Source organism: Cydia pomonella, chromosome 14, assembly GCF_033807575.1.
Source record: "Cydia pomonella isolate Wapato2018A chromosome 14, ilCydPomo1, whole genome shotgun sequence".
NCBI classification, from domain to species: domain Eukaryota; kingdom Metazoa; phylum Arthropoda; class Insecta; order Lepidoptera; family Tortricidae; genus Cydia; species Cydia pomonella.
Genome location: NC_084716.1, coordinates 2,472,086 through 2,493,348, shown reverse-complemented (window position 1 = coordinate 2,493,348; position 21,263 = coordinate 2,472,086). Strand labels below are relative to the sequence as shown.

General features: G+C 41.8%; 1 protein-coding gene across 1 annotated transcript in view; it reads left to right on the top strand.

The window, feature by feature from the left end:
* The window catches only part of LOC133524718 (yemanuclein), a 51,814-nt gene that overhangs the window by 23,335 nt on the left and 7,216 nt on the right, over positions 1-21,263 (top strand). The window contains 8 exon segments of the mRNA XM_061860858.1: positions 5,961-6,126; positions 7,573-7,653; positions 8,529-8,652; positions 11,068-11,156; positions 11,869-12,799; positions 15,096-15,150; positions 16,154-16,226; positions 19,723-19,767. Coding sequence (XP_061716842.1) covers positions 5,961-6,126; positions 7,573-7,653; positions 8,529-8,652; positions 11,068-11,156; positions 11,869-12,799; positions 15,096-15,150; positions 16,154-16,226; positions 19,723-19,756 — 1,553 coding nt within the window. The 3' untranslated portion in view covers positions 19,757-19,767.

Here is a 21,263-nt window from a genome sequence, read left to right as displayed (position 1 = left end):
GCAGGCGCGGCTCGCGGCGCAGAGCGACAACAACGATACTAGTGAGTAATGTATACAGCTGTCTGGCAGCGCGTGGGGCCGCGCCGCCGCCGCGCTGCGCTCGTCGCGCGCCAAGCTGCTGCACCGCGTGCAGGCGCGGCTCGCGGCGCAGAGCGACAACAACGATACTAGTGAGTAATGTATACAGCTGTCTGGCAGCGCGTGGGGCCGCGCCGCCGCCGCGCTGCGCTCGTCGCGCGCCAAGCTGCTGCACCGCGTGCAGGCGCGGCTCGCGGCGCAGAGCGACAACAACGATACTAGTGAGTAATGTATACAGCTGTCTGGCAGCGCGTGGGGCCGCGCCGCCGCCGCGCTGCGCTCGTCGCGCGCCAAGCTGCTGCACCGCGTGCAGGCGCGGCTCGCGGCGCAGAGCGATAACAACGATACTAGTGAGTAATGTATACAGCTGTCTGGCAGCGCGTGGGGCCGCGCCGCCGCCGCGCTGCGCTCGTCGCGCGCCAAGCTGCTGCACCGCGTGCAGGCGCGGCTCGCGGCGCAGAGCGATAACAACGATACTAGTGAGTAATGTATACAGCTGTCTGGCAGCGCGTGGGGCCGCGCCGCCGCCGCGCTGCGCTCGTCGCGCGCCAAGCTGCTGCACCGCGTGCAGGCGCGGCTCGCGGCGCAGAGCGATAACAACGATACTAGTGAGTAATGTATACAGCTGTCTGGCAGCGCGTGGGGCCGCGCCGCCGCCGCGCTGCGCTCGTCGCGCGCCAAGCTGCTGCACCGCGTGCAGGCGCGGCTCGCGGCGCAGAGCGATAACAACGATACTAGTGAGTAATGTATACAGCTGTCTGGCAGCGCGTGGGGCCGCGCCGCCGCCGCGCTGCGCTCGTCGCGCGCCAAGCTGCTGCACCGCGTGCAGGCGCGGCTCGCGGCGCAGAGCGATAACAACGATACTAGTGAGTAATGTATACAGCTGTCTGGCAGCGCGTGGGGCCGCGCCGCCGCCGCGCTGCGCTCGTCGCGCGCCAAGCTGCTGCACCGCGTGCAGGCGCGGCTCGCGGCGCAGAGCGATAACAACGATACTAGTGAGTAATACACCGTGGGCCAATTAAACCCGACAGATTTTAACCACGCATTCCTGAGGTTATAAGAAGCAAAACATTTTTAAATGAGTTTTGGCGAAATTCGCTACAAAAAAAATTTTTTTGCCGAAAAAAATATTTCCTTTTGCGTTTTCTGCACACGACACGTTATTTATTTTTACACCTTGGTGAAAAAAAAAACATTACAACGAATAAGTAAAGTTTTTTTTTTACAGACGAAAATTGCGAGTTTACTTTAAAACTTTAATATCTGTCAGTAGGTATGTCTAAACCAAGTCACATAGTGGCAGCGTCACAGCTAAAAAGGCGTTTTTGACCAGGGACCGGACCCGCTTACCCTAACCCGTTCAAAAACCCGGGTTATTGTAAAGCTGTGTTCCAAAAACCGCTTCATTTCGGTAAGCTTTTGATTGGCTTACCGGTTAAGAAACTAATCCTTTTATTTGAATTAATTCAGGTTAGCGCTTACCGATATTAAAAACCCGGGAAAGGGTTACCGCTTCAAGCGCTGATTAAATACGAACAAGCTGTTTTAACTTTTACGTGAACTGCATATGGTCTATTAACGTAGCGCCCGACGCGAAACACGGCGGTTCCATTCCCTACGTGCACGTGCGAGTGCGCGGCGCGGCGCGGCGGCAGTCGGTATTTGTCAAAGGCTTTGTAATTTGCCGACCTAATATTGCTAATTCAAACAAAAGTGTACGTTAAGTCAAGTAGCGCACAACGTAGATTTCAAAACACATGCTAAAGTTTAAGGCAAATTACCCAATATGGTAAGGCGTTGCATTGATTTTGGTATATTTTTGTTTAGTACCTATTACTCCTATTATAGTCACTTTCTTTATCGTTAGCTGTCTGTGCACATCTCCTGTGTCAATGGAACTCATCAATGGCTTCTAATAATTTTATCGAGTTCGGGCTCATTTTAAAGGTCTTGACGAGTTCTTTACGATACACATAGTGGAGAGGGTCTGATGGTGGAATCGGAAGGTGTCGATGGAACTCATCGATAACTACTAATAATGCTATCGAGTTAGGGCTCATTTTAAAGGTCTTGACGAGTTCTTTACGATACACATGGGGGAGAGGGTCTGATGGTGGAATCGGAAGGTGTAGATGGAACTCATCGATAACTACTAGTAACGCTATCGAGTTTGGGCTCATTTTAAATATCTTGACGAGTTCTTTACGATACACATGGTGGCGAGGGTCTGATGGTAGAATCGGAAGGTGTCAGTGGAACTCATCGATAACTACTAGTAATGCTATCGAGTTTGGGCTCATTTTAAAGGTCTTGACGAGTTTTTTACGATACACATGGTGGCGAGGGTCTGATGGTGGAATCGGAAGGCGTTGATGGAACTCATCGATAACTACTAGTAATGCTATCGAGTTTGGGCTCATTTTAAATATCTTGACGAGTTCTTTACGATACACATGGTGGCGAGGGTCTGATGGTGGAATCGGAAGGTGTTGATGGAACTCATCGATAACTACAAGTAATGCTATCGAGTTTGGGCTCATTTTAAAGGTCTTCATGAGTTCTTTACGATACACATGGTGGCGAGGGTCTGATGGTGGAATCGGAAGGTGTTGATGGAACTCATCGATAACTACTAGTAATGCTATTGAGTTTGGGCTCATTTAAAATGTCTTGAAGAGTTCTTTACGATACACATGGTGACGAAGGTCTGATAGTGAAATCGGAAGTTGTCAATGGAACTCATCGATGACTTCCCATAATGCTATCGAGTTTAAGCTCATTTTAAATGTCTTGACGAGTTCTTTACGATACACATGGTTGAGGTTCATCATTTTTGAAAACCACATTCCCTAAAACCTATAAAACGACATCCATGACAACTTTTATGACAAGTTGCATGGCCGCCATCTTGGATTCCAAAATAGTCATGACTTTCGAAATCTGCACTCCCTAAAACCTATAAAACGACATCCATGACGACTTTTATGACAAATTGCATGGTCGCCATCTTGGATTCCAAAATAGTCATGATTTTCGAAATCCGCACTCCGTAAAACCTATACAACGACATCCATGACTATTTTTCTGACATATTTCATGGTCGGCATCATGAATTCCAAAATGATCATCTTTTTCAAAATCCGCACTCTCTAAAACCTATAAAACGACATCCATGATGACTTTTATTAAATAGTACGTGGCCGTCATCTTGGAATTCCAAAATAGTCATCATTTTCAAAACGCGCACTCCCTAAATCCTATAAAACGATATCCATGACGACTATTATGACAAAAAACAAGGCCGCCATCTTGGATTCCAAAATAGTCATGATTTTCGAAATCCGCACTCCCTAAAACCTAAAAAATTACTTCAATGATGACTTTTATGACAAAATGTGTGACCGCCACCTTTGATTTCAAAATGGTCATCATTTTCGAAATCCGCACTCCCTAAAACCTATTAAACGATATCTATGACGACTTTTATGACAAATTGCATGGCCTCCACCTTGGATTCGAAAATAGTCATCATTTTCGAAATCTGCACTCCCTAAAACCTATATAATGACATCCATGACGATTTTTATGACATTGTACATGGTCACCATCTTGGACTCCAAAATGGTAATCTTTTTCGAAATCTGCACTTCCTAAAACGTATAAAACTACATCCATGACAACTTTTATGTTATGCGCATGTTGCGCAAGCATCTGTTTGACAAGGTTAAAAGGTCGTCCTCATGATGTTTCACAATGGGTATATATTTGTATATGTATGTATTTATATTTATGTATCATATTATTTATGTATGTATAATTTTATATAATTTTGTGATATTTTTTTTTGTCATTTTACTCTGTATTCTGACCCTGCACCAATTAGGATCTTTCGGTTTGGCTCATGGTTGACTGGTAGAGAATGCCTTCTGGCATTAAGTCCGCCATTTGTACTCTTCATGTATTGTGCAATAAAGTTTAAATAAATAAATAAAAAACTTTTATGACAAATTGCATGGCCGCCATCTTGGATTCCAAAATAGTCATGATTTTCGAAATCCGCATTCCCTAAAACCTATAAAACGACATCAATAAAGACTTTTATGACAAATTGCATGGCCGCCATCTTGGACTTCGAAATGGTCATCATTTTCGAAATCCGCACTCCCTAAAACGTATAAAACGACATCCATGACGACTTTTATGTCAAATTGCATGGCCGCCATCTTGGATTCCAAAATAGTCATGATTTTCGAAATCCGCACTCCCTAAAACGTATAAAACGACATCCATGACGACTTTTATGACATATTACATGGTCACCATCTTGGACTCCATCCATGACGACTTTTATGACAAATTGCATGGCCGCCATCTTGGATTCCAAAATAGTCATGATTTTCGAAATCTGCACTCCCTAAAACCTATATAACGACATCCATGACGATTTTTATGACATAGTACATGGTCACCATCTTGGACTCCAAAATGGTCAACTTTTTCTAAATCTGCACTCCCATAAACCTAAAAACCGATTTACATGACGACTTTTATGACTTACTGCATGGCCGCCATCTTGGATTCCAAAATCGTCATCATTTTCGAAATCGGAACTCCCTAAAACCTAAAAATGATGATTTTTATGACAAAGTGTGTGGCCGCCATCTCATCAGTCAACATTAACGAAAAGTACTTTTACGTCGGTAGTTACAATATAACTATCGAATCGATTACGTAATGCCCATCTCTGCCGCGGTGCCGCAGCGGTGGAGGAAAGGCGCGGGAGAGGGGTAAGGCTTACCCTAAACCGAAAGGTTACCGGTTAGTACACGCAAAACACAAACCGAATCAGCTCCTGTAAGCTGTAACCACTTGTTACGATTAGGTTAATCTGAATAATACGGGTTAATCATTATTGTTGGGTAACCGGTTGAACGGGTTACCCAAACGATTAGCTTATCATATGAAGGGGTTACCCATTCGAACGGGTAAGCCAAATGAACGGGTTTTTCCGGTCCCTGTTTTTGACTAAGTTATAAAAGAAACAAATTTTCACAGAAATTGTCATTATCTCTAAAACAAGACCGATTTCAGAAAACATTGTATGACATTTTAGTCTCTAAATGCGGTCAAGAATACACCTTTGAAATCTATCGGGTTTAATTGACCCACGGTGTATAGGCAGATACGTCTTAACACACAAGAGAGATGCTAGTAAGATACTGACTATACTAGCTAGTTTAGCACACTAATTTGTCTGAGACTGGCGACACTCGTAAGTAATTTAGTATTAGTAAGTTGGACGCAACCCTATTCAGTAGTTAGGCTATATCACGAGTGCGGCGGCCTGCTTGCTTGCCAAGCCAGTACCCCGAGTGCGACGTACAGCACAGAAGACAGCCAATGATACTAGTGAGTATGACGCCGTTAAACTTCTAAGGCAAGAAAGGTTTTCGTATAAACATCTTCCTGCTCATGCTGCTGCCGTTGGTCGTGCCGCACTACCTGAGCCTGTTGTTAAACTCAGGTTTTTAGATGGTAATCAAGTACCGACAGAAGAAACATTACAGTAGATATTTACAATTAGCACGAAGTGGCACAGGCGGTACTCTAGTCGTACCGACGACATCAAAGTCGTTAGCATGAAAAAATATAAACAGCGTAAAAAAGACTAGATCCTTTTGCTTTTGTCATTTATGTATTGAATAGTCATTTACAAAAAAATAAAAACACGGCTTCACTTACAACGCAAATATATTGAAATTATTTGCCGAGTTGCCCCAAATAACAATGCCGTAATATAAATTAAGCTGAGCATACGCAAAGTTCATCTATCATTGAAACATTTTCTCGCTAGACTTCTAAACTAAAATATTTTTTTGCAGAAGTTCCTGCCCCTCCAATTGCTCAATCCACAACAACTACCACTGCCACTGCCACTCCAACTACCACCACGAACAACAAACGAAAATACTCTGATGAAACCGATGAAGATATTAGCAAACTCACTGCCGAAGAACGGGAAGCTAAAATTGTTGATACACTACAAAGGTGAGATATTAAAGCAATAAAAATTGAAGTGTTAAGAGCTCAACGAGGGTGCGGAGTATTAGGGTCGACAACGCACTTGTAACTCCTCTGGAGTTGCAGGCGTACATGGGCTACGGAGACTGCTTACTGTTTATTGGCGCGAAATTTAAATGTCAAGTTTAAGCTTCCAATTTTTAACACGCTTTTATTAGGTCGACCATTTAACCATCTTCCAAGGATCATAGCGTCATGAAAATTGGCAGCTGTATGTAGTCCTAACAACAGTACAATAATATGGTACTGTCGAACTGATCTGATGATGAAGCCGGAAGATATGACCTGGAACTTTATGATGGAATATCGTATTATAGCTGTGTTTGGATTTGTTAGAAAAGTCGTGTAATGAACTTTGACCACGATTAGGTTTCAAGGTCTGATGATGAAGCCGGAAGATAGGCACTGGCATTCCATGATGGAATATCGTATCATAGTCGTGTTTGCACTTGTGAGAAAGGTCACGTAATGGACTTTGAACACGATCAGGTTTCAAGGTTAAAAAGCGTGTTTTTCTAGTGTTTTTTAAACTATTAATTTTTTTGGTGTCAATTGTAGAAGACAGCACTTGCTTTGCCGTAAAGTGTCAATGTACAGTTTGTTTTCGATTCAGGCCCTCCCGATGGATCCTCCTATTATGAGTCTTTGAATCTTTCTTTCTCTTTGGTCTTTTGGAGATATTAAGAAACCTCCAAAAATTACCTCCTGGAGTGTTTATTTAGTCATCTGCAATAATTTACGGGGTGAATATATAGGTCATACTGAGCAATTTTTACTATGGGACCAACCCCGACCCAACCGAAATCGTGAAAATAAAACTGTCTGCTTTATACATTTTGGCTGTCTGACCTTGACATTTTCTATGGGAGAGTACAATTTTTTTTCGCTATTTTGGGGTTGATTCCATAGTAAAAGTTGCTCAGCATGACCTATACATTCAGCCCGTAAATTATTGCCGGTGACTAAATTAACACCCTGTATGACCCATTCCCATTTGTCTACCCATTATTCTCCAGTGAGATCAAATGGGGGAAAAAAACCACTTTTATAACTGGGAATAACTGAAGCCAAATAATTCCTTCAAAAAACGAAATTGCGATGTATTCATGATATTTCATTAAGTTATGTCAGAATTTAAAAATTCTCATAACGAATTAGTCCAAACGATTGAGGACAAATAGAATATACTTGTTTCTAGTTATTCCCAGTGGTAAAATGTGGCTTTCCTTCACAGAAGGATCCTTATACTTAATGTTTCCATCTGAAATTCCAATAGAATTTCTGATAGAAACGTCCTTATTGCAAATGATGCATAAGGATCCTTCTCAGTTGAAAAGCCACAGATGAACATTTCATCTTAATTGTCCCCAGTTATTTTTTTATTACTAAACCATATCCATGTTATATTCTCAGACTAAAAGCCTTGATCGAAGACCGCACACCCGCCATGATGGCCAGTTATCAGGCAGAATGTGACAGGGTCATGGAAGAGAGGTGAGTTTAAACTACACTATAGTATTTTTTAAGGGGCTCCCCGCGGTTTTTATCGATTTTTGACAAGTTTTGAGCCGTTACTCTCATATTTGCACTAGACATAGAATTATAAAAGAAACGGCTATCGGTTCTTCAATCTTTTATCTCCATTTTTGTCTGCCGGATTTTGAAAGAAATGAATACTAATTTTTTTATGTTTTTTGTTAAACATTGTCTAAAGAAACATTTTTTTTCATAACTCGATTGCTGTGAAGGATCTCACGTATACGAAATCTACATATTTGGGTTCGTCTTTGACGTCTCTTAAAACTGGTCAGAGATTTTAATTTTAAAATAATTAACAAAAAGCGCCAAAAGCTCCCCTTTAACTCCTTCTGCTTATTAGTTATACAATTTTCGTCAGTTGCGACACTCGTGACATCTAGTGTCAAGTAGCACTACTGATAAATCCGCTACTTTACGCTAGATGTCGACTACGAAAATAATGAGCGTTTTGACAGGGAGGCGAAACTATTCCTTTCGGACTTTTATTATTACAATTATTAGGGTTGGCATAACTTGACGTCCTTTTGCGTGTACGACCACAGATAATGACTTGAATTTTGACAACCCTGAATAGCCAAGGGATAGTACCATACATAAAAAAGGGACAGCATGATTCGACCCTGAATCGCTGTCAAACTTCGGTTATCTAGGAAGTTTCTTTTCTGTATGATATAGTGCTATTACTTTTTCTGTTGTTTTGGTAAGAGAAGTGATGTATGAAGTTACCACTCTATGCTTACTTATTTCTCTATAGTTTTTCGCTCATTTTGTACTTTTTTTTTAAATCTTATTTATTTTATAAGCCATACATCTTAAGATTAAATTTGCAGAAAAAAGCTCCAAATAGCGTCGGACGGGCGACCGATCGAGAAGCGCCTCCCCAAGCGGCGCTTCCCGTGGTGCCCGCGCAGCCGCGCGCTGCTGGCGCGCCTCAAGCGGCTCGCCGGCGACCAGGTAGGAATGTACTGATAGCGTCGGACGGGCGACCGAGCGAGAAGCGCCTCCCCGAGCGGCGCTTCCCGTGGTGCCCGCGCAGCCGCGCGCTGCTGGCGCGCCTCAAGCGGCTCGCCGGCGACCAGGTAGGAATGTACTGATAGCGTCGGACGGGCGACCGAGCGAGCAGCGCCTCCCCGAGCGGCGCTTCCCGTGGTGCCCGCGCAGCCGCGCGCTGCTGGCGCGCCTCAAGCGGCTCGCCGGCGACCAGGTAGGAATGTACTGATAGCGTCGGACGGGCGACCGAGCGAGAAGCGCCTCCCCGAGCGGCGCTTCCCGTGGTGCCCGCGCAGCCGCGCGCTGCTGGCGCGCCTCAAGCGGCTCGCCGGCGACCAGGTAGGAATGTACTGATAGCGTCGGACGGGCGACCGAGCGAGAAGCGCCTCCCCGAGCGGCGCTTCCCGTGGTGCCCGCGCAGCCGCGCGCTGCTGGCGCGCCTCAAGCGGCTCGCCGGCGACCAGGTAGGAATGTACTGATAGCGTCGGACGGGCGACCGAGCGAGCAGCGCCTCCCCGAGCGGCGCTTCCCGTGGTGCCCGCGCAGCCGCGCGCTGCTGGCGCGCCTCAAGCGGCTCGCCGGCGACCAGGTAGGAATGTACTGATAGCGTCGGACGGGCGACCGAGCGAGCAGCGCCTCCCCGAGCGGCGCTTCCCGTGGTGCCCGCGCAGCCGCGCGCTGCTGGCGCGCCTCAAGCGGCTCGCCGGCGACCAGGTAGGAATGTACTGATAGCGTCGGACGGGCGACCGAGCGAGAAGCGCCTCCCCGAGCGGCGCTTCCCGTGGTGCCCGCGCAGCCGCGCGCTGCTGGCGCGCCTCAAGCGGCTCGCCGGCGACCAGGTAGGAATGTACTGATAGCGTCGGACGGGCGACCGAGCGAGAAGCGCCTCCCCGAGCGGCGCTTCCCGTGGTGCCCGCGCAGCCGCGCGCTGCTGGCGCGCCTCAAGCGGCTCGCCGGCGACCAGGTAGGAATGTACTGATAGCGTCGGACGGGCGACCGAGCGAGAAGCGCCTCCCCGAGCGGCGCTTCCCGTGGTGCCCGCGCAGCCGCGCGCTGCTGGCGCGCCTCAAGCGGCTCGCCGGCGACCAGGTAGGAATGTACTGATAGCGTCGGACGGGCGACCGAGCGAGAAGCGCCTCTCTGAGCGGCGCTTCCTTCCTTCCTTCAAATTGAGGTGGATTGTCAAAGAAAATTTTATGGCCACATTTTTTTTTTTTATGATACAGGAGGCAAATGAGCAGACGGATCATTTGATGGTGAGTGAGTACCGCCGCCCATGGACACCTGCAACACCAGAGGGGCCATCATACCATCATTCGACACATGATTAAAACTTTAGAACACCATTTGACTTTGATCATTATTCTTTCACCGATATGTGTTAAATTTGTTAAATGTCAAAAAATAGCGCCATCTTACCGGGCTTCGCTCGTAACGATGCGGCCATATCTTTGGCCTTTGATCTATTACATGATGCCACTTTTCGATATTTGTCAAATTTAACACATCAGTGAAAGAATTAGGATCAAAGTCAAATGGCGTTCTAAAACTTTTAATCATGTGTCGAAAGGTGGCAGTAAATTTACCGTGGCTAAAAAAAAATTTTTGACAATTTACCTCTATTTCAAATTCTCTTTGATACAACTACAGACATACTATTTAAGGAAATGAGTAAAAGGCTCATAGATTCTACCGGTGACCAGAGAGCTGGCAGCTTTCTCTCGCAGCGCATAAGTATTGCCATTCAGCGAGGGAATACTGCCAGCATCTTTGGCACAATGCCGCGGGGGCCTTATTTAGATATATTTTAATTTAGATTAGTTTTTACCATTTTGTTTTATTATGTGCTGTATGTTTCCCAATAAATGTAATTTTAATAAATCTGCCTCGCCATGATAGGTAGATAATAGGTAACTTTGTCAAAATGACGTAATAAGTTAAATCATAAAGAATCTCTTTTTGCTTATTAATTGGACATGGTATCCTGTGAGCCCCCTGGAACCCTGGTTCCATTTCACTAAATAAAGACTACAGACAATGGTATATTGTCTAATGCAGATGGCGTCTTTTAACACTCAATTGTTTAAGATTAAAAAAAAAAATCGAGTCTTTTAGAGTTTGCGTCTTCGAGAAATCAGGGAACATACATAAATAAAAATTACAAATATCGTGATCGTGACGGAGTAATAATCTCCTTCGAAATGTTAAAGTCAGTTAACCTTTTGAACGCCACGCCTATCGTACGCGGCGCGTAATCGTGAACCTTGTCGGTACGCTTGAAGGTTGATATTGGGCTGTAGCCGCGCACGACGTATGACGTCTTTGGCGGTCAAAAAATGAAATATTTATCAGTAAAAAGGAATGATTGTTTTTATCCAGGACGCGGCAGCGAACCTCCTGGTGCGGCGCGCGCTGCCGCTGTTCCCCAGCGGCTTCGTGCGCATGCCCACGCTGCTGCGGCAGGCCGAGTGAGTATATTCCGACACTAAGTGTTTACAGGAAAGAGACGGTCGCTCCTCCATACTAACAAGGTCCCCTTTTTCTCTTGAGCTATGGAAAATATTTTTATACTATTTGATGCATATTCCAGAACCCGTACATTTCATGCCGTTGACAGAAAAATTACGTCACGCTACATAGAGTATGATTCCAATGAGTATTTTCGTAATAATTAATCATTTGTCAACCTCTTTAGGTAACTGATACATATACTTGACAATCAGTACAGAAACGTCTAACTGACTATCATTTTATTGTCACACAAATAAAATGATAGATTATTAATTTATGAAATAATACATATTTTTGGTTTTAACAGCGTAACAAGTTTTTAATCACGTAACAAGTATTTATTATGATACCTGTCAATAAGTAACTTATTTAAATTTGTAGTCAACGGCATGAAAAGTACGGGCCCTGCATATTACCTACAGCTATGTTTGTTTGACTATTTTCGATTTTTTGACTATTTTAGATTTTTAGGGTTCCGTAGCCAAATGGCAAAAAACGGAATCCTTATAGATTCGTCATGTCCGTCTGTCTGTCCGATTATGTCACAGCCACTTTTTAATTATTACATTAGTTAACATTCTGTATGCATTCTTGGCAGCTGTTAGCAAAAATGGCAGCTTACATCTCTGACATATATATATTTTTTCATATGTAAAATTTTCTTTTCAGTCTCAGCAAAGAACTAAAAGTGTCAGATGTGAAGCGACAGCGCTCGTCCTCTGTGTCCGCTCCCGCGCCCGCCCCCCCCCTACAGCCCGCGCCCGCCCCGCCGCTGCCCACCATGACCGAGTCCATACACTTCCCTAGCTCCCTCACCGTCACCACCAGCGTCAAGCCAATAGAAAACACTGACGAAGACAAAAAGACCACATCTGTCTTCGGGAACATAATAAACTCCTTCTCCATAAGCAAAGACTTAATTGTCGAGCCGGAGAAAAAAGACCCCGAACCCAAAAAGGAAGACTTTGTTCCCAACAGCATAGGCAGCATAACAATAACCCCGGTCGTCCAGAAAGAGAAGAAACCGACCAATCCGCCTTCCAAAGAACCGCTCATAAGAGTCAAATCTCCAGCGGTACTCAACGAAATGGCTAAAAAAGACAAACATAAACCGAAAGACAAACCTCAAGTCAAAGACAAGAGAGTCGACACCCCGTTACATGTAGATACTACCTTCCCAAACAAAAAAGAAGCACCTAGTCCGACGTTAACTAAAGAAGAACTAACCAAGAAACAGATAGAAAGTATGAGAATATCGGAGAACAACATACCCCGGCCCGCTCTAGTTCCCGTTCACCATTCCCCGACCTTCGCTAAACCTGATAAAAGACCACCGGAAGTCAAGAAGAAGAAAGAAATAGTGATTATATCCGATTTAGATCCGTTAGGAGACGTTCAGCAAGAACCAGTGGTGGCCGTAGACGATAGTAGCAGTGACGTTGAAGTGATAGAAGAGAATAAAAGTGAACCTAATAAGTGTGAAGTGCCTTCGAAAGACAAAGTGAGTGATAAGAAGGTTAACAAGAAAGAGAATCATCGGAAGGAGGATGCGCTCGAGGATGATATTCACACGGTTATGAGGAATTTGAGAGAAATGGAGGTGAGTAGTTTTTTTTTTTATTGTAAAGCTACTTCCACACCATAGTTACCTTTTGTAGACCAACAACTCAGTATCTAATGTTGCACAGTGTTGATCCACAAAAGTTAACTGCGGTGTGGATAAAAACGTTCAAAGAATTTTCAAAAGAGAAGTACCTAGTTTGCGCGGTACATATCCATGATGGTTCTCTGAATTATGGCCGAAAATTATTTTGCCGAATGTCATTTCCCAACCAATTCTTCGCATAATTTGGCCGAATGATCAAGTAGCAACTCACATCACATAATAATTCGTATTATTTCCTAAGTTAGCAAACTGTATTTTTGGACAGCAACTTAAAAATACATTTTTTTAAATGTAATGTTTTAGATAGCAGAATGACTTTGCAAGTCTAATATGAAGCATCATAAGTTTATTTTTGTAACCTAACATCGTTCGATGCAAAAAAGTCGATCCTGACGCTGTTAGCTTTCTCGCTTCGCTCGTCGTCGCACCTATCTTGTGTCTGTTAAATGACTAGACGTTATTGTATTAATTTTTTAGCCAAATGAATGATTTGGTGAAATAAATGTATTAGAAATGTTGTATGTCATAATCATCATCATCTCTCCTAGCCGTTTTCGACCACAGCAACTGCGTTCTACCGCTGAGAGCGTCGCTGGATCGCTCTCAGGTGACTGATATAGCCAATTTTTGCAGCAATAATATTCTACTAAACAATAATTCTACCAAGTAAAACGTTGCCATAATGAAAGTTTGCCGAATGTTGGTTGTCAAAGTAAATCATCTGCGAAAAGTTGGTTGGGTTGAAATTCGGTCAATAAAACTTCGGTGAAAAGGCAGAACACCCTCCATGCTTTTTATTGTAACTAGATTAACAGACCCTTGACTATGTAGTTACTGTACAGTACATGGCATCAGCTGTTAAACAACACTACTAGTTTAAAAATTCCAGTAATATTTGGAATAACATACTGTGGGTGTCTAATTTCTTTGTCTGTAATGCTTATTAATAATTTATTCTTTAACCTCTCGAATGCCTCGAGGTATTGAGATCTAATTATTAATTAATTCGAATTCAATACTTACTCCGTAGACCCACGTCAGGGTTAGCCACTAACTCGAGGTTAACCAGTTAAACTCGTGTTTCCAGTACAATTTAACCCTGAGTTAACAGTTAACTCAGAGTGGCTAACTCGAGATTGGTGCAAATGGCCTTAAATGGCAGTTCAATGGGACGAAACGGATAGCATTTTCACAAACTGTTCCTTAAGTAGTGATAACCATATTAATCCATTATGGTGGTAGAACAGAGGACCTGAAATATTCGAAAACTAATTTGTTTAATGAAACAAAACAATTAAGCTAAAGCAAATTTTGCTTCGATAACAATTTTTCTCTTTTATATTAATTAATTTGACGACTGCATTCAATTATTCTTCATCATCATCTCAGCCATAAGACGTCCACTGCCGAACATAGGCCTACCCCTTGGACCTCCACATGTACCGGTTGGAAGCGACCCACATCCAGCGTCTTCCGGCGACCTTAATAAGGTCGTCTGTCCATCTTAATTATTCTTATAGCAATATTATAGAACTGTTCTACCACAAAAAATAACTGTGATTAACTGTGGCCAATGTGGGATTTAAACCCACATCTACATTTATTAAGAAAACTAACTTATGTTTAAAACGGCCACACTAAAGTAGCTGAATACAGAATATTAAGGCGCTCCGTTCCAGGTTATTCCCATGTATGTACTTCTATTTCAGGGCTCAAGAGAGATGTCTTTCCGTTCTGTTACGTTAGTAAACATTCTTTCACTAAATGGCTTAAATGTATGTAATATGGGGTGTTTTTTGCAGTTTCACCATACTCTGTGGGGTCATAAATTATGTAGCTCATATTGAACTATTTTGTTCTATGTGGTTTCATTTCAAATTCCATATTAAAGGTTAACTGTTCCATACATTTAATGCGCTAACTGCTTTCTATGAAACATCAAACACAAACAGGTCCGGTAATAGTTTTTCAGGTTACCACTAAATGTTGGGAAAACACCCTAAACGTTGTATAATTGCTCAGATTACTGTTTTTATTTCATGTTATTATATTAAATAACATGAAATACGTAGTTAAATTTAAATTTAATTTGATATTTTGTCCTTCTGTTTTTAATATCTAAATCCTTTACTGTACATTTTAATGGCCCAACTGATTAAAACATAAAAATCCACTTAGAAAATTATCTGCGCGGGAATGTAATTTTATATAATTTTATTTCACATTTCAGCATTCACAAGAAACCCCAAAATTCAATAATTCTTTTGGAGGAGTTATAACCAGTGGTAAGTGATCGTTTTTATTACATTTTATATATTTAGTACATATACTTCTGTACATGCCACATTTACGAATACTCTAGACCAATTAAAATAAGTTACTGTATGAATTCTCTACAAAGTGATCAGTTTTTTTGCGTATTATTGTAGATTCGTTCGCCATATTAGATGAAGCAAATTCACAATTGACAATTTAATTTTAGAGCGGTTTCAGACTAACCTATTTTTCTGCCGTATACGGTCGTTTCGGCGTTTTAGCTTACACCAGCGTCACATTTCCCTACATTTGGTCTATATGCTACGCGTACACTTGTCTGAAATCGCCCTTATAGTAATTTCTAGGCGTAGAACGTGAATGTGGGTATTACGAATGCGGGAAACCTCGTAAAGCTAATTTAAATGGTGTAGCCACTGTAAGATCCTGATAAGAAATAATATCACTGATAAACCCATAGCCAGGTACAAATTATGTTTGTTATAATTTATAACTCTTAAAGTGCCTAAGGGACATGTATAGTGATTCCTTGTGAATGTCAGCTGCCGCTACGTTGGTGGATTGAGAAAGCGGTTGTAGTTTGTACAGTCAGCGTCAAATATTTTGTAGCAGTCAAAGTGGCCAAATAGTTCGGTACACCATATATTTAGTATGGTGTACCGAACTATTTGGCCACTTTGACTGCTACAAAGTATTTGACGCTGACTGTACCTAAACATTTTTTGTAGGTAATTATTACATAGTTCAAAGCCTGTTTTGGTTTTCAAATACAAGTACAACCAGAAATAACGAAAAAATGTCTTTTTTTTTGTGATATTTTTTTTTCATTTTAACTCATACACGCCCCAAAGAGTAAAGTAAGTATACATGCCCCAGAGCTAGTTTTAGTGGGGAGTGGGATCATAGCGTATATTTTATCTCTCACCACCGCACGCGTGTAACATATCTAGAGCGAAGTCTTACAGTGACGTCACCAAAATGCGCTTCTTAACACTGATTTCTGTTGGTGTCCAGCCAAGCACGAGAAGTCTTCCAAAACCTACAGCCCCAGGAATGTATTCGGGGACCGTAGTGACAAAGACAAGCTGTAAGTTGTTTGGCTTCTGCTTGGCGTAGTCGGTGTTGCTTGTCGAAAGAGGGCGCTGTGTGCACTGTGCAGTGGTTCCGAATCTCGGAAATGCGGTTAGAGAAATGAGCCCTGGTTTTTGATTTACCGACTTATTAGGGATATTTTCATTACCCGATTTTTCGAAGATTCCTGGACTGATATGGAAAAATATTTTCTTGCTTTACCTATGCATATTATCGGGTCAGGATTAGAAAATGGAATCCAGAATTTTTTCATTTTATAAAAATATATATATACAGTGTTTTTTATAGTATTTCGTGCATCCACTCTTCAATAAAGACATTTAGTGTAGTGAAAATGTCGATATGAATTTACGTAAATTATCAAAATAAGGTATAAAATTAAAACTAAACTAGCCATAAAATAAAACTACTTAAAAATTAAACTAATATTAAATAAAACTAAAACTAAAAAATATACTAATTAACAAAATAAGTAAAGATATACCTATAGGCATAGTTAACGATAACACCTCTTTACCAAACTAAATAAAATGTTCTTAGAGCTTTAGTATCCGTACTAGGGATGAAAATTCCCGAAAAAAAAAAATGTTTTTTTTTTTTTCGGAAATTTCACAATTTTTTTTTTTTCAGTTTTATTCAGAAAAACTAAACACTTAATACACAATGCCAGTGCTGAGTGATGACAGCAGTGTCAAAGACAATAAAAAGCTAGAAACTAACACATTAACCTACCTATTTTAATTCCTAATTAAGTACATATTGAAAAATACAGAAGTTTAAAGAAAAAACTTGTTTTTTTTTGCTTTATTCGATTTTTCGGAAGTATTGTAACTTTTTTGCATTTTTTCGAAAGAAACTTGAAAAAAAAACGAGCCGCTTAGATAGTTTCCCTTATTTTTCCGGGGTTTTTTTCAACGCCAGTCCGTACGAAACGCTAGGCTTCAAGGGCGATAGGGTACAAAAAGGTTAGGAACCACTGCTACCATTAGTGTACTAACGCTGCTGTAGGCGCTTTTTGACAAGACCATCCTTATCTTACGATGCCAATCGACAAAATTTTCCTGCGGGTTTTGACATGAAAGTAAATAGGCGGGTCCACACGGCACAAACCGGTCAGTGTAGTAGACGTTCTTCGGCCGACGCGGTGCGCTCGGGCGAGGAAAATGCGTGCGCCATTTCGGCCGAGACGCGTCTACACTAGCCGTTTGTGCACTAGGAAATTGCCACGCGCGTATGCTCGCTCTGTGTGGACCCACCTAATTACAGCCATGAGTACACATGTCACTTTCCTGTCTATGTGGCACTACAAGCATTTCATTTTACAGTTAGCAAATATATTCGCTTAGCACCCTTCCTGAGGTTATGCAGACGCCTTACCGCGAAAACCGAAAATCGGGATTTCTTTATCTGCCTCTCCATCGCTCGATTATTATAATAAAATAAACATTATTACACAAATTGCCTAAGTCCTACAGTAAGCTCAATAAGGCTTGCGTTGAGGGTACTTTTGACTACGATATATATAATATATAAATATGCTATAGTTGCTATACATATAAAACACCCATGACTCAGGAATAAATATCCGCGCTCATCACACGAATAAATGCCCTTACCAGGATTTGAACCCGGGAGCATCGGCTTCATAGGCAGGGTCACTACCCACTAGGCCAGACCGATCGTCAAATATTATACGTTGGAGAGACAGATTACGCAATTTCAATTTTCGTTTCGCGGTAGGTTCTAAGGGCTGCTATGCGGATAGTTTTACTGTACCTACACTTGAGAGTGATGAAGACGGGTCACATTCTATAGAAATGTCTAAGTGACCTCTTTTCATTGCGCTCAGGTGTATCACTCATTCATTTAGAAGTCATATTTTCTGAGTCCTATTTCTGCCCTGGCTATTTAGAATAATTAACTTATAACTAAAGTATTTAACGATATTCGTTATTTTGTCATTAACTTGATTCGTGTTAACTTCTTGGATGTTTTCATAAATTTAATCTTTTCTGCCTACATTTGATGTGTCCATTTCGTATCATGTACATATCATTAATTACACCTCTTTTATATACCGTCCTTAAATATTTTTGACATACCAATAAAAAAAAAAACAATATCTTGATAGTTTACAACTGAAGCTTGTAAAAAAACGATGTTGATTAAAAGTTAATATTATTCGAAGCTAATTTCTCACAAATATAACAAAAAGTACGGAAAAAAAACATACCAAAATTTCTTGTACAGTCGCCATCAAATATATCGGACCGGCCGAGATGCTCACAAACATCTGAACACGCCTCTATTGTCAAGGCGCTAGAGTGCGTGTTCAGATATTTATGAGCACGTAGGCCGCTCCGATATAACTGATGACGACTGTATGTAATGTAGTGGCACCAGTGACCGACAGGGAACCAGTAACCCGACATTTTAAATTTTATCTAAGAAAATAAGGGGAAGGGAACCCGATCTAACACGGCAACACTGTGCAGCTACTGTATGGATAGTATTGCCACATTATGAAATCGACTTCCTACCCTATTTTCTTGGTTAAGAGGGAAATATAGCACGTACTGGTCGATATAAAAGAGAAAATGTTTTTTCTGCCCTCCGGTCGGAAAGCGTCAACTTTGCTCCCGCTGCGCTAAACGAAGTTGCCGCTTTCCGCCTCCGTGGAGCAGAAAAATAGTATGCGCACCACGGGAGGAAACGTAGGATATTCCATCCCGCGTGTTTGAAATTGATTTCTCCTGAAATGGAATGTAATAGGAAAAGTACCGTTATTTCTTTATGATCGCAAAGCTATTCTTCCCTCTTAAAAATTAAGAGCAATTCCTAGCTAGTGAATTTTTGAAGCTATGTTTCTGTTGCGCTGCGATGGGCAGGAGTGCGTGCATGCGATAAGGACAACTGCAGCTCGGACTAAAATTACCACGCGAAAACCTCAAAAATCGAGGTTTCGTTCTCCAAAACGCAACCAATATTTATGAAATTTTAGAAACTGCAAAAGGAAGAAATAATCTACCTATGCCGCTATGTTTTGATTTTTTGGATATTTGTTGTCGTATTTGTATAATTAGAAGTACTAGTGCTCGACGCTGCACTAGTACTCGACATGGGCACTTTATGTCAAAGTGACAAGGATTAAGTTCGAATACAGAAAAATATTCGTTGTGCAAATTTAACCTATATTTCCATGAAATAAAGTGCCCATGTCGGTGGTTTTTGCGATATTCGAGGCGCTGTAAGTTTCTTCAAAATAAAATAATCCAAAAAAGCAAAACATAGCGGGACAGATATTGATGATATTTATCTTATTTGAAAAAATCATTGCTCAAGGTTAAAAATCCAGGGACGAAACAGTTGAGAGCGTTTGTATGGAAAAATCGCAACTAGGAAATGTCTGATTACTGGTTCCCTGTCGGTCACTGGTGCGACTGCGTTACTTTTGATTGGATATCTATAGGAAAGCGTTTGTTTCAGCGCAGAACCAACTTCTTTGAACAAAATGGATGGATGTAATGCCGTCACAGGTAAGGATTGTCCATGAACATTTTAGGAGCATTCTACTTAAATGTCGCTTACGGAAGCTACTTTTAAAGTTCCATAGTAAACTAGAAACCCTTATACTTTCGCCTTTCGCGTTAGGCGTGGGCGACGGGGGCCACCGCCTGCGGCCTCGCGGTCCGAGGGGCCTCGCGCCTCCAATAAGTACATCTCGGACAACGTAATAGACCGCGGGCCAGGAGCATATTTCGTCAGTCATCGCCTCCTGGCTGATACTTTGTCGGATGATAGTTTAGATGCTGTTTTAAACTAAAAGAACCGTCAGCCGGTTCTATCGCGGTGGAAATACAGTCAGCTGTAAAATGAACATGTAAAAAATATACGCCTTACCAATTTATGTGCGGCAAAGTATGCCTAATGTGTAAATTGCGTAATCCGTTGATGGCTTTTCAGGCGTTTACGCCTGATGGAATGCTACATGCAAAGTTTCATGATTTGTTATTGCTATCATAAAAGGCATAGCGCTTATTTTTTACATGTTCATGCGACCAGCTGATGTTCTTACCACCGCGATATAACTGACGATTTTTTTTAATTAACAACAGCATCTGAACTATCATTTGACAAAGTATCAAACGGGAGGCGATGACAATTTATTTTTGTTTTACGTGTTTCGGCGGCTGCCATTCCTCAACCCACCAACGGAACGGCAGCTGACGTCCACGAGGGTTCATCATACCTAGCCGTTAACCACTACACGAGTTTTCAGCCGGGAGGCGATTGGTCATGAAATTGTTCCTGGATCGCGGTCTATAAAAATATTCATTATTTCTTGCGCAACCAGAGGGCCTCGCTAAATGTACCTACATAAAATGTTGGTCTTGCCCCGCCACTGTCGCCATTCCGTCCGCGGCTTAGCTGAAAATTTGAATGTTTCTGTAAGGGATAATCTTACACATATCAACCTAGTCCCCAAGTAGGCTTATGGTTACTAGACGACAATTTGCTCATAAATATGCGTTATAAACACAAAACTCCGTCCACGAGTGTTAAAACTGTGTAATAATGTCCTATAATATTTATTTATTTATTTAAAACTACTACTTGGCGGGATACGTCTAACTCCAGCTAAAAACTTCTGAACATCTTAGGATAGATATTCTATGGCTTCTTAGCAATTAAAAAAATAAAAATTCGTAAGCGACAATCTGTTAGAATGCTGATCTAAATTAACATTAGTTCCATGTTGATTGAACAGAAAAATCGGTTATAATACTTTTACTAGGGATTAAATTACGAATTATGTAAAAAAAAACTATTGACGGTAAAAAACAAATACTTATATATATGAATATATGAAATTGTAATAGACATTGCTATTCATGCACAAATCATATACATGTTACATCTGCTTTCACTGCTAAGCTCAGCTTTAACACTAATATTTATCGCAAATAATGCTTTCTTCCGTCCTTTTGTAATTAGTATAAATTGGTCCTTACCTGTCATTGTCAATTTATAA